This window comes from Pinus tabuliformis, chromosome 9 (genome assembly GCF_031772625.1).
Source record: "Pinus tabuliformis cultivar Carrire ecotype Pingquan chromosome 9, CPIR1, whole genome shotgun sequence".
Classification (NCBI taxonomy): Eukaryota; Viridiplantae; Streptophyta; class Pinopsida; order Pinales; family Pinaceae; genus Pinus; species Pinus tabuliformis.
The window spans coordinates 908,002,892-908,019,659 of record NC_142307.1 but is presented as its reverse complement, the minus strand read 5'-3'; the positions used below and the strand labels follow the sequence as shown (position 1 = coordinate 908,019,659).

General features: G+C 36.1%; 1 protein-coding gene across 1 annotated transcript; it reads left to right on the top strand.

Moving 5' to 3' along the window:
- Positions 1-5,141: 5,141 nt before the first annotated feature.
- On the top strand, positions 5,142-16,384 carry LOC149151709 (formate dehydrogenase, chloroplastic/mitochondrial-like). Its single transcript, XM_089441471.1, has 3 exons — positions 5,142-5,253; positions 14,165-14,374; positions 15,966-16,384. Exons 1-3 carry the CDS (start codon positions 5,239-5,241, stop codon positions 16,155-16,157), a joined length of 417 nt encoding a protein of 138 aa, XP_089297597.1. The 5' UTR covers positions 5,142-5,238; the 3' UTR covers positions 16,158-16,384.
- The last annotated feature ends 384 nt before the right edge of the window (positions 16,385-16,768 follow it).

Sequence of the window (16,768 nt, the reverse complement as noted above, 5' to 3'; positions counted from 1 at the left end):
TGAAAGTCACATGCAGTTTCAACAATGGTATTGATAAATTATAACAAATTCTTGTACAAGAACATTCTTATAGTCGTTGCCTCTCAATGCCAAGCAGATGTTGCAATGAGAATTTTGTCCAACCATCCAAAATAGTAAATACATAGCTTCTCCTTCTTCCTTAGTCTTATAGCTATTGCAATATGATTAACAGAGCAAAGATTTAACCGTGTCCTTAACATTAGCACTGAGATGATATACACTAAATCCTGCCATAGTCACTCTAGCTCTCCATTTTCTTGTAACTTCATACCTCTCAATCCTTTCTTCTCCCTCACAAGCAATTATGTTCACTGTGTTGAACTCGAATGAGGCATCCTCTCAAGAGGGGTTATTGGCCCACATAACAAAGGCACACACAACAAGAGGGTTATTGAGCCTACACAATGAGGGCATACAACGCAAGAAGGTTATTGAACCTATATATCAAGTTTTCCTAGGTTGGAATTAACCACAACCCGCTCTCATTCCCTCCAGCTCCTCGCTTTATTGTAGCATAGCCTCACACACTAATGTGACCTTCCTTTTTAATGCTAGAAGGTCAGCTTGAAACTAGTGACATTGTCATGGGCATCTATCACTTGTAAACTCGGTCACAACTCCAGATACCTCAACAACTATTGGCATCTCGTCCATGGGTGGATCCTCCTCAACAGATGGCTCTATGTGTGTAGGCTCTATCTTCTCCACCAAGGTGTCACTTGGGGCTATCAAAGAGGTCTCTAATAAAAGTGACTCACGTGCCACATCAGGTATATCAATGTGCTCCTCACCATCCCGTGGGCTCTCAGCATCATGCTCAACCTCCTCCTCTAGCTCTTGATATATGAATCTAGGTCTCCACCAACAAAAGTGCCCCCTGGTCTCACCCTCTAATTGTCTCTGTCCTCCCTGCTCCCTTGTAGGAGATCTGGTACCCTGATCGCTTTCCCCACATGATGTAGATGGTTGCACCCCCATGGTTTGCACACCCCTCACGTCTCTGCTGTAAGGGTGAGGATGGGTTTGGTCTGTCACCCTCCTCAACTGGGACAACTTCTCATCGTTCCAATGAATTCTACCCCAGAATTTCTGCATACTGGGTTTCCATTGAGCCATGGGTTTGTCTCCGATTTCCCTCGTCATTGTGCACTCATACCCAAAGCTTCCATGATCTTCTAGCTAGTTTCTCACAGCTGGGCTAGGATCATGCTCTGATACCACTGTAATGTTCCAAACTTAAATAAATAGTGATATGCAAAGCAAAAACGATTTACAACACAAAATTTTAAACAATCAACAAATGCTCATAAAAACTCCAGAAGTAAGAACTAGCTTTGCCATTTTATTAATTAATGGAGCAAATACAATAGTATGGAGAAATGAACCTAGGCTTGCCTCAATGGCAAGTGTGACAGAACCCAGGTGATAATATTGTTGAAAATAGCAACAAGAAATGATAAAAATAGAATCCATAATATTCGAATTTTAATTTGTCCTTGAATTAAAATTGTGAATTAAATTCGAATTTAGTCTCACCAGCTGCTTGGAAATAATTAATTAATTGATTATGGATTAATTAGTTAGAGAAATTCAAGTTAGAAGTTTTTCTGCAGTCATGCAATAGTTAATCCTTAAATTAAGGAGATTATCCATTAATTAAGGAGATAAGATTGAGTTATATTTGAGTTGTAATTAGTTAGCTCAGTTTACTGAGTTAAGTCCAGTTAAATTAGTTCCAAACTATTTGAGGAACTAATTGTGAGTTCAGTCAGTTAATGCATGCATCCAACTAGTGTACTCCAGATAATTGAAGATTCTCTCATCAAAAACTCATGCATGTCTATTCTGAGAAAGACCCAGTTGAGCTAAATGTCAAGGACACATTACTATCAGTTGCATGAGTTTTCCTGTAAAGGAAACTCATCCATGCAGAAGGAATAAGGTTCCTTGAGGATTGCGCAGTTTTACAAGGTGTGAGATCATTGTGAGTGATCAATGTTACACTTGGTAACAATAGGATCAACTAGGAGAAACAACGCAAGGAAATAGGAGGCTTGGAGGGTAGAGGAGAAAGTTTGTGAGAAGCCTTGTTTGCCTGTGAGCATCCATGAGGATTGTACTGAGAGCAGGCTAGCAGTGGGAGCTAAGGCTTTGTGTAATTCTGAGAGATTTCCACCTTGTATGATAAAACAGATAGTGGGGTTTTTAGCTGAGGCTTTCCCCTGAGTATTCTTATGTGTTTCATGTGCATTAATTCTTCTTCTGGTTATATGTGTTCCGCTTGATCTTGCTCAAATCTATTAAGCTTCCGCAAGTTTGATTATAGAAGTAGATTAAAGTATTTTGCGTTAGTTATATTGCATTATTAGGTTGATCTACAGTCAAAATTTCTACAAATACAATGATCGCAAATGTTGGAAACGACTGCTCCTCTAATTCTCTGCGATACTAAGAAAACTACACTACTTGCTGGAAAGGGACTGTTAGAAACTCCACCTACAATGCTTAGAAAATGCTGCATATTTAACCTCAAGCTCCTTGAACAAAACCCACAAAAAGCAAAAAAGGGTTCGACCTATCTCCGATCCAAAGTTAAACCCACAAAATGGTGTGAATTCCCCAGTTAACTAGTAATTAACCCTATTATAAGAATTAGGATTTCAACACCTAATAACATCTGGAAAATTCTGAAATTTTAACCATGGACTCCTGTCAAGAAACCCAAAAAAACCCACGAAGGAATTTCGCTGGTTTATACTTCTGAAATTCGACCCCCTTGGAGCCCAGCTTCAGCAGCAACTGCAAAACTCGGCCTGCTGGAATTTGCCTGTAAATCCTCTCGGAAATGGACCCAAAGTGTTGGACTAACCTCTGTTATGAATCCTTTGACTTCCCAGATGGGCTTTCGGCCTATGGCATCTGCTCCTTAGCTCCACGAAATCGCTGGACTGACCCTCTACGTTGTCCCCAAGCCCAGTAATTCAAATTGCTGGGATATTGGCTCTGCTGGCTCCAAAAATCATAAGAAAGGTTGGCCCTTTGCTTCTCTCCCAATTCTCTAACTCTCCCGGAAAATGCTTGATCACTGATAGCTCCAAACTCCCCCTGCGTATTCTCTAGCTAGCCAGAAATATGCACTCCCTGTTGTGGCTGAATGGTAGTGCTATAACACACTCTCAAACTCCTGAAATACTTATGGAACTGCCTCTCTAGGGCGGGCACGAACGGTCTCTCGAAGTAGAGGTTGAATCTCTTGCTTGAGAGATTCATGGCTAAACAACCGGTTGACTCAACTAAATGGCAGGGCGAACAATCAAGTAATTTTGATTGCAAGGTGTAAGAATGAAACCAAATGAGAGCTCCCTCCTCCTTTTATCCTTGTGGGTCTTGCTTGTCTCATGTGGGCCCCTCCATCCAACACTTCGAATTCCCTCTAAGACATTTGAATGGCCTAGTTCAAATTCTCATGTGGGTGGCCCCCACCTGCCACTAGCAACCAAATTAAGTCAAATTTCCTCCTAAGTCCCTAAGTTGAAAATGCTGGGTTCTTTCCCTTAGCCAAAATTGTGCAAAAATGCGTGGAAACACCCTGTTACAAATTTGCTTGAGAAGGGACATGACAATTTTTATCATTAGAGTTCTCATTTTGACGTCATAATTTTAGTTAAGTCGATGACTATGTTTTCACCTACCAACCAATAACACAATAAATAAAACCTACTTTAAAAAACAACATTTTAATACTAAATTTCTCAAACTATATCAATATAAGGTAATCTAAGGTATACAACTTTGAATGACACCCTATATATTAACTACTCAATCATTGAAAACAATCCCTATATATGTCCCATAAGAATATAATAATGTATCTTTCAAATGGGTTTAGGTGGTTTCAAGATGGTTGGAAGGTATGTTAATAATGTATCTTTCAAACAAACCATCCCTATATGTGTCCCATAAGAACATAATAATGTATCTTTCAAATGGGTTTAGGTGGTTTCAAGATGGTTGGAAGGTATGTTAATAATGTATCTTTCAAATGGGTTTAGATGGTTTGACAAGATGGTTGTAAGGTATGCTTTTGCATTCTCCCTACCTAAGTTCAAATTCTCGATTAGACTCTAGTTCATTATGAAAATGCTATCGAAGTAGATGCCCCTTGTGAGTGAAACCTCCTTTATGAATACATCTTTAAACATATCAAACGTTGCTAAGTCATACATTTCTTGCTAAACACCTCGCATCACTTCAGTGGGAAATATGATGGTGGAAAAGAACTGAATAAGCTTGGGAAGAACGGGTGTGTACATTTTGCACGTCTGGGGTAGTGGAATCAGAAAAACATTTCATTTTGGAATGTGATGCATTCAAAGACATGAGAGAAAGTTATGGGAATATGTTAACATTGGTTTATTGGCACTGTCTTTTCAACGATGGGATTGTTCGAAGGTTGAGCAAGCTCATCATCAATTTGAATAAAAAAATGGAATTGCAAAAAACGAAAAACAAAATACTAATAGCCCCATAAATTATTTTTAGTCGATAAATATTAAAATATCATTTCATTTCCTTTCTCAAACCAAGTCATAATTTTCTTTCAAAATGTTGTCACTAAAATAAATCTATAATTACCTTAGTATCTACCCATTATTGATTCCTCGATTTAAAAAAAATAAAAATGTTTCAAACAAATATACCGTTAAAGGGGCTTGAAGTGTGCATTTCCTCCCTACAATTGTATTAAATGTAATTGATATGTCCTAACGCATCCGGTACGAGGGTTTTAATCCGCTTCACCTATTTTATTTCGAGTAAAATGCCGTGGCGGGAGGTCGCGATACAACTCAACTCGAAAGGAATTGGATTTAGGATTTGTTCACTCTGCGGAGAAACAGTGAAATCGCTGTGGCGGGAGGTCGCGATACAACTCAACTCGAAAGGAATTGGATTTAGGATTTGTTCACTCTGCGGAGAAACAGTGAAATTGCAAGGCAGGCTGGTATGGATGACAGAGGGAACGCCGCTCCAGCTGTGCAAGAAGGCGGTTATAGGGTCATTGTGAGAAACAATGAAATTATAATAGAGAGAGGGAATGCCGCTCCAGCTGTGTAAATCAAGCATGAAGGCGGTCTCAGCGTCTTTTTGAGAGACAACGAAACTATAATAGAGAGAGGGAACGCCGCTCCAGCTGTGCAAGAGGATCGGATCCGTTTGATGGTCAGAGGCCAGGTATTTGAATTATAACCTTGATAAAAATAAAAAGAGGCCGACGATGCTTTTTTGGGCGAGGAAAGCTTTTTAATGGTATTCTCAGGGTTTTTTTTTGGGTCTAAGGTTCTGAGAAGCTTTTCATAGGTTGCCAAAGCTATAAATTTGTCTGCTAACCTTTTGCCCGTACAAATTTCTGTTTTAATATAGTATCTAAGTTCTGGTTATTAATTCTACCGGCTTAATATCTTAAAAAAAGGGTTTCTACCTTGCTTATATAACCATCATGAATGCTTCTGGTGATTTAGCTTTTCTGTTTTGCTCGCATAAATTCAAAGCTTGATCTCATATTTTGGTGACTTTCCCTTTTATTTTGGTATTCTTCGAGACTTGTGTTACATATTGTTTTTCTATTTGTTCAGGTTCCACCCAATTGTTAGCTTATTTTGATGCTTCCTATTATCACTCTGTCTCAAGCATGTCTTCCCTATTCTAGGAATACTAAAATGTAGTGTAGACTGCTTTCAACACTCGTGGAGAATCCCTTGGCTTAAGAAGCTGCGGATGGTGGGTATTTATTCCGACAGTCATCAAAGACTCGCACCTGATCCCAACTGCTTGAAACGGAGCATTGAATGGTGAAATTGCCCACGAGGGTAAAACATGTCTCAGAGGGATTTGAACCTCCGTGGGTGTATGAAACACCCCTCTTTACGGGAACCAAGCTCCTATTGATTATTGTTAACTAATTGCTAATTTTTTGTCTAATTGTTGCTTTTTGTGGACTTCTGTCGAGTAATTTTACTATGATGAATCAACTGATATTGCTTGCTGCATTTTATTTTGCTTTTGATCGATATTTGGATGCCATGGAATATCTTTTTTCTTTTTCATCTACTAACAGTTATGTGGTTAACACAATAATTTTATTTATCAGTAATCATCTGGAGATCCAATTCCTCAGTTTTTCTTTTCTTTGTTTCTTATTGGACCTAGATCTTGCCCTTCTAGGAGATATTTCTATAGAAGGCCAAGCAAATAATTTTAGATAAGATAATTGATATATATGGGATATGAAGGGCATGCTGCTACCCTCTTGAGCCTGGCAACGAGCTTTTTTAAATTTAAGGAAATAATTTGGATTTTCATGAATTTTAAGTGGGATAGATGTTAAATGGAAACTTTGTTCTCTTTTTTGTATTAAATGCTTGCTTCTAAGTTGCATAAATGTGTAAACATCTGAAAGTTTCTGAAACGCCTGAAAATGTGACCCCTTCAAAATGGAAATGTGGGGGAAACCCCATATTTATAACTTTTCTACATATGTTTTTTTTAAACTAGAACGAGAACATTTGTATCAATGAAAATCTGCTTTGTGAATGCAGCAGTTACATCAAAGGAGGAACTATTTCCATTTGTTAATTCACAATCCTATCCATCTTTGGAATGCCCACTATGTCAAAATTTTGAGTTCCTTTATGTCAAAACTATTATTCCTATATGTATATACTATATAGGCACCAAAAGAACATACAAAATTTGAAAGCATTTACAGACCAACATGCTAATTCTCGGGAGGAGGGGTGACATCGCCGGGTCCAAATCCCCTCTTCTGAGGGGACACTGTTACATCTAGATCAGGAGAATCTTGAGCTACATTGCTAATGACATTGCTTGAGAAAGTGGATTCGGAGGTCTGCTTGTCGAGTGGAGTTTGTAGGCCTTCAATTTGTTGACGAAGACTAGAGAGTTCATCCTCAATTCTGTGCATCAAAGTTCGATGTTCAACCAATAACTCCATAGCAGTGGCCATCCTAGATGAGGCACAAGGCAAAGAAAGTATTCTTCGGTTAAGGGTTTCTAGATAGTGGATAGCTAGAGGAGGCAAGTCACGTATGTGCATTTCAATATCCAAATTTTGTTTAATTGAACAACTACATAGGTTTATGGTAAGCCATTTGTGGCCATAAACCAAATTATTCCTCTTGAATGTTTTGGCCTTGGTACAATTCCAAACCTTCCACAAGGTGACAGGGGATTGCAGACTTGACTTGATAAGGAGGGATTAAGGATGAGTTTATTATGATTGGTAAGACTGAGCCAAAATTATTAGAACTAAAATTGAAATTGAGAGTAGATCAAAAATCAGTAAAAAAACAATAATGAAGAACTATTCAATCTGTCATGGGACTGTGCAGGTGGGTTTAGGTTCATCGAACATTGGTCTGGATTGGACTCAGTTGAAAAGGTGTTGAACTACTCAGTTGTGAATTGATTTAGGACCCTTCACTTGATAATTGCTTCAAATTGGTTGAACTTGATCCAATCTAAGTGGTTTTGATAACCTTGGTTTGAACTTTGAATGACTCTTTTTAGCACAAGGTGAGTGACCTAGTCTTCAATTTGTGAGTAAAAATGCTTTTGTTTGTGTTAATGCCTCTTGAAAAATTGAAATATGTTTATCCTTAGCTTTTCTAGTTCAAGAATAGCTTGATAGCCTTCTAGGCTCTTCACATGCTTTGATATGGATAGGGATCAAAGGCCCTTTGATAGGGATAATGATAGGTTTTGCCTTTGAGCAAAAGGATAGGGATCACTATAAGGAGTATTCATCGAAAGACAAACCAAAATTGAACCTTTGGCCTCTCTATTTCAAGAATAGCTTGATATTCTTCTAGGCCCTTCATATGCTTTGAGTGACAAAGGCCTTTTTTATGTTAACCATGGTTGAGATGATAACATGAGTTTGTAGTTTTAAGTCATACCATGAATTCATGCCAATAGGACAATTTTACACAAGAACCTTCGAGGCCTCATTTCTCTAAGCCACTAATAATTCAATTTTTGCACAAGGCCTAAGCTTGGGTATGCGTTTTGATAATCCCCATGGTCCCTAATCATTGGAATGCAATAAAGTTCAGATTTTTCTGTAAAAGCTCTTACTACCCTCCATTTTTACTCGTAGCCACAAATTGTTTTCTCCACTGATTGAGCGGAATTGGCAAGAGGAAGAATATATATGAATTGTAGTAAGGATTTTAGTAGAGATTTGGGATTTGGTAGCTAGGGTTAATGGCTTGGTGAATCATTTTCAATTTTCTTTTGAACTCTTTGGATGACCATCTTGTATAATTATTTGAGGGACCTTTGAAAGTTGATTAGGATGCCCAGAAACTTAAATATTTGACTTGAATGTATTTGAATCCCTTACTGATCTGTCATTCAAATAGAAATGTTGGCTTTGTCTAAAACATTTGGTTTTGGTCCACTAAATTATAGTTCTAGAGGCTAAGCCAAATATTTGAAGGCAATTTATCATGTAGGTTATTGATTTCTATTCCCCTACAAGATCTTGAGAAAAAAATCATCGACAAAGTCCCCATTGACTGGTTGCCCAATTCACTATTCAGGAGACTGATACCTTTAGTTAATCCTTGGCCCTTGTGAGAGATGAAATAACACAAGGCCCCAACTTCCATCTCACTTAGACTATAGGAGCTGATGAGTATCCTTGTTGGAAAAATTGAAAGAGTGCAACTTGTTCAAATTTACTACTGTTCATTGAGAGACATTCTTTCCTTTCAGAAAATAGTTCCCATGACACTAGGGAAGTTGGGGCCAACATTGAGATCCTCGAGCATAGCCAGGATGAAATGCCGCTCAACCCTGTTATATGCTTTTTGAAAGTTAATTTTGATGAATAAAGCGTTGAGGCTTGAGAATCTGAATCACTTGAATCTTTCCCATATGGCTATAATATTGCCCAGAATAAATCATTCCCCAATGAAGGCTATTTGTTCTAGATGTATGATCTTAGTAAAATGTGCTTGACATGCATGGCTAGGCCTTGGCTAGAATCTTGTAAGAGACATTGAGGTGGGTGATCAATCTCCAACTTGTGATAAGGTCCCTAGACTTGGGGATGAACCAAATGACACCTTTGTTTACATTTTTCCCTTAATGATTGTTATATAGGCGTTTTTCTACACTTGAAGCAAGTTTGGCATGCTAATGTCCTAGGATGCCTTATAAAATTCACACAAAATTATCCAATCTAGATCTGTGTGACTGCAAAAAATGTTGCAAGTGAGCAGTTTTTAGGTGATAATAGATGATTTATCCTCTGCCATATTTGGCAAGGTAGTTTTCAAAAAATTTCAGATCAATGACTACTCAAACATCCTTTTTTGGTTTCAGGAACCCTGTGAGCTATATCCATACAAAGTCTACATGACTACCTTTGTTCCTCAATAAGGCCTAGAGATTGAAATTCCATGTCGTAGTAAGAGACAAATTGTTGTTGATATCCTCCTATTTGTTGGGCTTTCCATTTGGAATACTGATTGTAGGTATCTTCTTTGTAATCAATTTTGATGTTGAACACTTTCAAAACTGAATAAAGAGATGAGAATTGTTGTTGAGGAGGAAGAAGACAGGAAAATACAAGAGGTATAAGTCTTTTAAGATAGCAGAGATTGAATAATATTATTAGTAAAGAAGTAGCTAAGAAATCAGGTTAAAGGAAACACAATATAATACTCAACGATAGGAAGAAAAAGGTAAAAGAGAGTATTATTAAACATTGAAAAATAATCATAAAGACAAGAAGATTAAAAAGTTTTAACTAAAATAAAATTAAAATTGAATTGATGTTGAAGGTGAGAACGAGTAAACAAGAAAATGTAACTAAAAATAATATTCTAATTAACAAAGTTTGACATTGATAATGAATGAAAACGTGAATGGAATAAATAAACCAAAAGCGTTAATCAACAAGTAAATGAGAAACACGTGGGAAAGTAGAAGGGTAATAAAACATAAAGAAGTACCTAAATAACTTGAAAAAAATATGTAATGAAAATAACTAGGAAGAAGGGGTCAAATAATAAGAAGATAGGTAGATACTGAAAAGAGGGAGAAAGGATAGAATTGTAAAGAAAAGGGAAATAGATTAAACAAAAGATAGGAGAAGACAGAATGGTTATGGAGAAATAAGAATGAGGAAAAGGATGAAGCAAAGAGATTGAAAAAATAATAAATCTATTGAAGGGATAAGGAAAGTGGGAGAGGGAGGAGTGAGGAACAAAGGCAAGGGAACAAAGTATGTGAGATCTTTATGGGCAGAAATGTGATAGATGGTGGGCTGCTAAGGTTGAATGAGCTTGAAGCCATCTTCGCGATTCAGGTTATTGGGATTTCTTTTGTTCTTATAGTTTGTTAGTGTGATGGTTAATTTTGGCTAAATGTGTTGGTTAAGCCTAGTTTTATTTGCATTACCAGTATGGTAATGTCTTTTAGACCATGGTAAACAAATTGTTCACTCACTATAATTGTAAAAGTCCTAAGTAACTTCAACACCAAATGGAAAAACCTTATCAAAACATCAATCTTTGAATCCTACAATCTACAAACATATACTGCAGAAAAATAAAAACAATGAGTACACATATCTCAACTCTCAATCACATCTATCTTCTATGGAATATGGAAAGAGGAAAATACATCATAACAGCTGAAAACCAAAAAATTGGTAACCAACACAGTGGCGTGCTGTGTGTTTTCTTTATAGAATAGCAAGGCAAAGGAAGATACAATATATCTGGTCACATGCATGAAGTGCTCAAGGTAACTCAAACAAACCCTAACCCCCATCCAATCACCTAGTGTGCCCAGCTGCATGGATCCATGTGACAGTTAAGTATACCTCAACTGGATGATGAACTAGAACATGCAAGCGTGGATCCATGTGATAGTTAAGTATACCTCAGTTGGATGATGAACTGGAACATGCAAGCATGGATCCCTTTCCTTATGAACTGCACCCTTGCTCAACGTAATTCAAACAAACCCTAACCCTCATCCAATCACCTAGTGTGCCCAGCTGCATGGATCTGTGACAGTTAAGTATACCTCAACTGGATGATGAACTAGAACATGCAAGCATGAATCCCTTTCCTTGTGAACTGCACCCTTACTCAAGGTAACTGAAACAAACCATAACCCTCATCCAATCACCTAGTGTGCCCAGCTGCATGGATCTGCGTGACAGTTAAGTATACCTCAACTGGATGATGAACTGGAACATGCAAGCATGGATCCCTTTCCTTACGAACTGCACCCTCTAACCAAACTGGAGTTTTACCCATGCAGGTATTTGTGCCCTACCTAAGAATAGACATCTGAAAATTCATTAACAGTGAACAATGGACAAGAATAGGAGAAAAATTGTAGACCAAGTACTCAAGATTTTTCATTAATATCAGACTGTTTGGTAATTACAGTCAAACCTGAGATTCAATCTCAGGGGCTCCAACCACATTTCACTGAATTTTTTACACTATTGAATTCTGTCTCCTTGAAAAATGCTCCCTAGGCCTGAGCATGCATGTACATGCTGTCCACAATAGGATAGAAATGAGGTGTAACTCTTTCAATGTGCCCCGCATCAGAAAATGCATATTATCCGTAATCGAAGGTGTCACCACTACCATGGTTGCTTTCCGTCATCATTATCTTATAATAACCTCTGCAAGTTGTTGTTTTCCATTGAATGAATTAAGAATACACACTCTTTCAAATGCATGTGTCTTTTCCACCAGATTGCCCTGAGATTCACTGTTCACTCGCTGCTTGAGGAATCTGATCTGAGGTGTCTTCATTACCATGGTTGCTTGCCCTCATCAATCTCCCATAATAACCTCTACAAGTTGTTGTTTTCCATTGAATGAATTAAGTATGTGCGCTCTTTCAAAAGCATGGGTCTCTTCCATCAGATTGCCCTAAGATTCCCTGTTCACTCACTGCATGTGGGATCTGATCCTGCATTGGTGTACACTTCCACATTCCTAGCTCTTGAAAATTTGCAAAAGGAGGTTTGAAAGAAGTGTTTATACTCTTGACCAAAATAGCAGACTCTCCGATCCCTAGCTGATGCAAACTTTAGCTGAATTGAGATCCCCTGCAATTCATGCAAAATATAGTTTCCTAGTTTCCTTGCAAGCTTTGTTTAAGGAATGAAAAACTGATTTAGAAGAAGAAATCATCTGTGCATGTGTATGCTAAATTTTAATATATTTTTCTGCTATTTACTGTTTTACAGCTAGTGTGTAATGGTAGCTGTGTTCAGAATTTATATTTCTCTGTTAATTAAATTCTGCAATTGATTTATTTGATTGAAGAACACAAGGACAGCGTCACTGAGGGGAGGAAAATTTATAATAACTTGTGATTATTAGGCATGGTGCATTGTTGTCATGGCTTGGGAGGTTTGCATCTGTCAAACGACTCTCAATTCAAATAGCCCTTGCAACCATGGGAACAAAGAGTCATTAGAATCAATTTTGCAACCATGGTACTTTAGGATAGATTAACTGGATTTTTTGAAGCACCTACCACTTGAAGGGATGTGAGGAGGCATATGGTGGACTTAGAGGGGTCCTAAAAGAATCCTTTGGTATGCAGGAGAAGTAACCCATACCTCGTTCAGATTTTACATTTTAGGTTTATTTTGCTTGAGCAATTTCTTTTTGTTAGCTCCACTGGTGGAGCCTTAATAATAAATATTAAGGATGTGGGTCCAAAGTTTGAACTGTAGTCACTGCTGTGATGATTCTGGTTCTGTTTCTTGGAGAATTAATGCTATTCTCAACCAAAAATAATTATGGTCACTATTCTCCCAAGGATATAGGTAACCTACCGGTGCCAAGAGGGCTGAAATCAGGAAAAGTGACAATACATCTTACCTAGATTATCATATTGATATTTACTATGACTAGATTGATTCATTATCCTTTTGGCTGTACTTACGCATGGGTTTTATTTTGCTCTTATTACATTCCTGAAAGATTTGCGGAAGATCTCAAAGCGCTCTTCTTTGTTTAATCTGTTTGTAATGATTGTTTTCCAAAATATGCTTGCAAAAATATGCTTGATCTCGCAATTGGCTTTTGCCCCCACATTCAGCAGAGTGGAGATGATATTATCAAAAGTTCATTAGATAAGAAAGCAGAGCATCCTCATTCGGGTGCCTCACATAGTATATCATACAATTGGATCCTTTCATGAGCTTGACAATTCCAACAATGAGCCAATAGCTTGCGCCCCCCGCCCCTCCTCATCAGGGTTAGAGGACATTGACATCATCCCATCACTCTCTTTTGCTTAGCACCAAGCTTTCCAGATTACCAGTATAGACTCTCCAATTGTATCTCTATGTTTATGCTACTTTTAGATTTCCAGTGCATTATATCTATATATATATATATATATATATAATCAGTTAAACTGTGTTTAGGTTGAGATCAGCTCCAATGGTTGATGGAAGAATGATTTGTCTAATTGTAGGATGTTGTCAATAGGTTTGTGCAAGGCTCTGTCTCACTAAGTGCCTTACGGAATAATTTTTACCCTTCACAAGTGGCTCCCACTCTCAACCCCTCTCCATTAAATCGACCCCTCTCCATTAAATTTGAACATGACATTTCATGAGTTAAATCCAACACAAACTACTTGATCCACACTAGATAGGTTTATTCTATTGTTAAATTTGAAAATGACATTTTATGGGCTAAATCTGACACAAACTGCTTGATCCACACTTGATAGGTTTATTCTATTGATATATATATATATATAGATATATATATATATATATATATATATATATATATATATATATATATATATATATATATATATATATATATATATATATATATATATATATATATATATATATATATATATATATATATATATATATATATATATATATATATTTGTTTTGGTTACACTTTAACTACACAATTGTCATTGTTATATTTTTAAACTTTATTTTTCTCACTTTAGGAGTTACTTTTAAAAAAACGCATTTTATTTATATTGGATATATTTTTTAATTCCATTGATTTGTTTGTATCATCATTGGTTGAAGATCAGCGAAAGTAATGTGGTGTCCGTGGCAGAAGATGAGCTAATGCGCATTCTCATATTGATGCGAAACTTTGTGCCTGGATATAAGCAAATTGTTGAGGGTGATTGGAAAGTGGCAGCAATTTCTTACAGGTCATATGATCTAGAAGGGAAAACTATTGGTTCTATTGGTGCAGGGCGTATTGGCAAAGAACTACTTAAGCGTTTGAAGGTATTCATTCTTAGGATCTAGTACTACTTCATGATGTTGCAAACTTCTTTTCAAAAATCAGTGCTCCATAATTCTTACGCATGCATGTTGTTTGTTTCAAAATTTCAATCTAATAATAATAAACATTACATGATGTTGAATTGAATTGCGTTCCTTTGTACAGCCCTTCAATTGTAAGCTTCTTTACCACGACCGTCTTTCTATTGGACCCGAATTGGAAAAGGAAACTGGAGCAACATTGGAGACAAATCTTGATGAAATGCTACCTAAATGTGATGTACTTGTCATTAATATGCATCTTTCTTACAAAACTAGGTGCGCCTTATCACAATTTCATAAATAATCTCTCCCATTATTCACTCAAACATCAATAGCACCTATATATTTTGTACAACTTGTGAACAAAAACATAATTATTGTTTCTCTTGCCCTTTCCTTTTGGTTACAGTAGGGGAATGTTAAACAAGGAAGGTATTCTCTACCAAGCCTAGCTTTTCTCTCAGAATCTTAACATCCCCTTTGCAAAGGGTTTCATTAGAATGACAACAACCCGCATTTAAAGCATTTCTCCACCCATCCTAATTAGAAATACAATTTTGGGTTCTCTACTAATTTTCTCCACACCCATTTAATCTAACAATGGACATAGAGCATGTATATTTATACTTGTGTGTTGGAAATACCATTTTATACTTTAATGTTTATTATTTTTGTTTTATTATTATTACTTGAATTTCTTCTTAACAAGTGGTTGTGTTTCTTTTGGTTTTAGTGAAAGTATGGGCTCCAATGTTGGCTCTCTTATTATGGAGTATAATTCATCTTTGAGAATTTTTCAATTATTAAAGTAGTTTAGTCAATTGCTTAAAATATTAAATTTATTTCAAAAAGTTTTTGTTACTTTATAGGTTAGACACTGGCTTGAAATATTAAACTTATTTCAAAATGTTTTTGTTACTTTATAGATAAGGCGTAGATTTCTTGGCTCTATGATGAAAATAATGAAGGGAAAATACATGTTAATATGTTACTTGTGCTCTTTTACTGAAAAATACACGGTGAGAGAAAAATGTATATTATGCTAATTGAGGAATGTTTTTCACTTGTTGAACTTATAGTATTGAATTTAACACACTAACACTTTACAACAATGAACTAACAATATTCATGATGAAAATAGCAATATGGAAGATTTATCTGCATAATGAAAAAGACAATATGGAAGATTCCAATCACGTTCCAAGGCATTTCTTAAAATGTGGATGTGACAAAAGGTTGTTGTGGAAGTTTTTGTTTGTATATGGAAAATTTCTTGATCATTGTGTATAATCCTAATGTTGATAGATATGTCTACTAAATGCTTCCAGTTAATGGGGCATTGATTTGAGCATTCAATATATTTTTATTCTTTATCAAAGTATTCTTTTGTTGTATTTGTATTTTTCAATTTATGCCTTACGGCGTTTCCTTTGCAACATCTGGTGCAAATGCTAGTATATCTTACCTCATTTTATGGCTAGCATTGTATAACAAAAACATGCGTTGTGTTATGTAATTAATACTAACATGTAATATTGATTTTTTTTGTCAGAATGCTATAGGTAATGATTGCCAAGACGATGATCCAAATTATGTTCAACATATATCAGGAGATGATGAGGATGAGGATGATGGTGGTGAAGGAGGAGATGATGATGATAGTTGCGGTGTTGGTGATGATGTGGATCAGAGTAATGAGGATGGTCAAGATGATCATGAGGATGATCTTGGTGGTGGTAGCTAGGCATGCACATGCATTGTTTTTTATGAAGAAATAATTGTGTAGAATGACATTGTTATGTTTAGATGGGTGTTGTGAATTTACCCTATATCAATGAGACATTTTGATTTTGTAATCATACGATGAGTTTGATTTATGTATGTTGTTAATTTATCGTAGAATAACGATATTCATGAAATATTTTGATTTGTTAATCATATTTGAATTTTACTTGTTTTGATTAAAAATAATACTGATTTTATTAGTATTATGTTGCTATTTTATACATGTTTTGAAAATTGTTAATGACACATTGTTATTTTTTGGATGGATGTTGTCAATTTTTCTTAAATTTCTTTACAAATGATTTTGAATTGTGATATCTTCTTTAATGATATTTAGAAACTATCATATATTTCACTATGAATCTATAAAGGGGGTCATATATGTAAAGAAAAATATACTCTATATAAGAAGTCAAATGCGGATGTAACCATGGATGCAAAATTGAAAGTAAAATTGGATGTTAAACTAGGAATTAATACAAAATGCAAACAATTGACATACAAAGTGTTTTAAATTAGAAGTGAAAAATTGTGCAATAGTTGACACAAAGAAGGGAACAAAACATGGCA

What these genes read in the sequence shown, in the direction of transcription:
- LOC149151709 (XM_089441471.1), top strand. An exon ending in AACTACTTAAGCGTTTGAAG is followed by an intron (nt 14,375 to 15,965) that starts GTATTCATTCTT and finishes TTTTTTTGTCAG; the next exon opens with AATGCTATAGGTAATGATTG.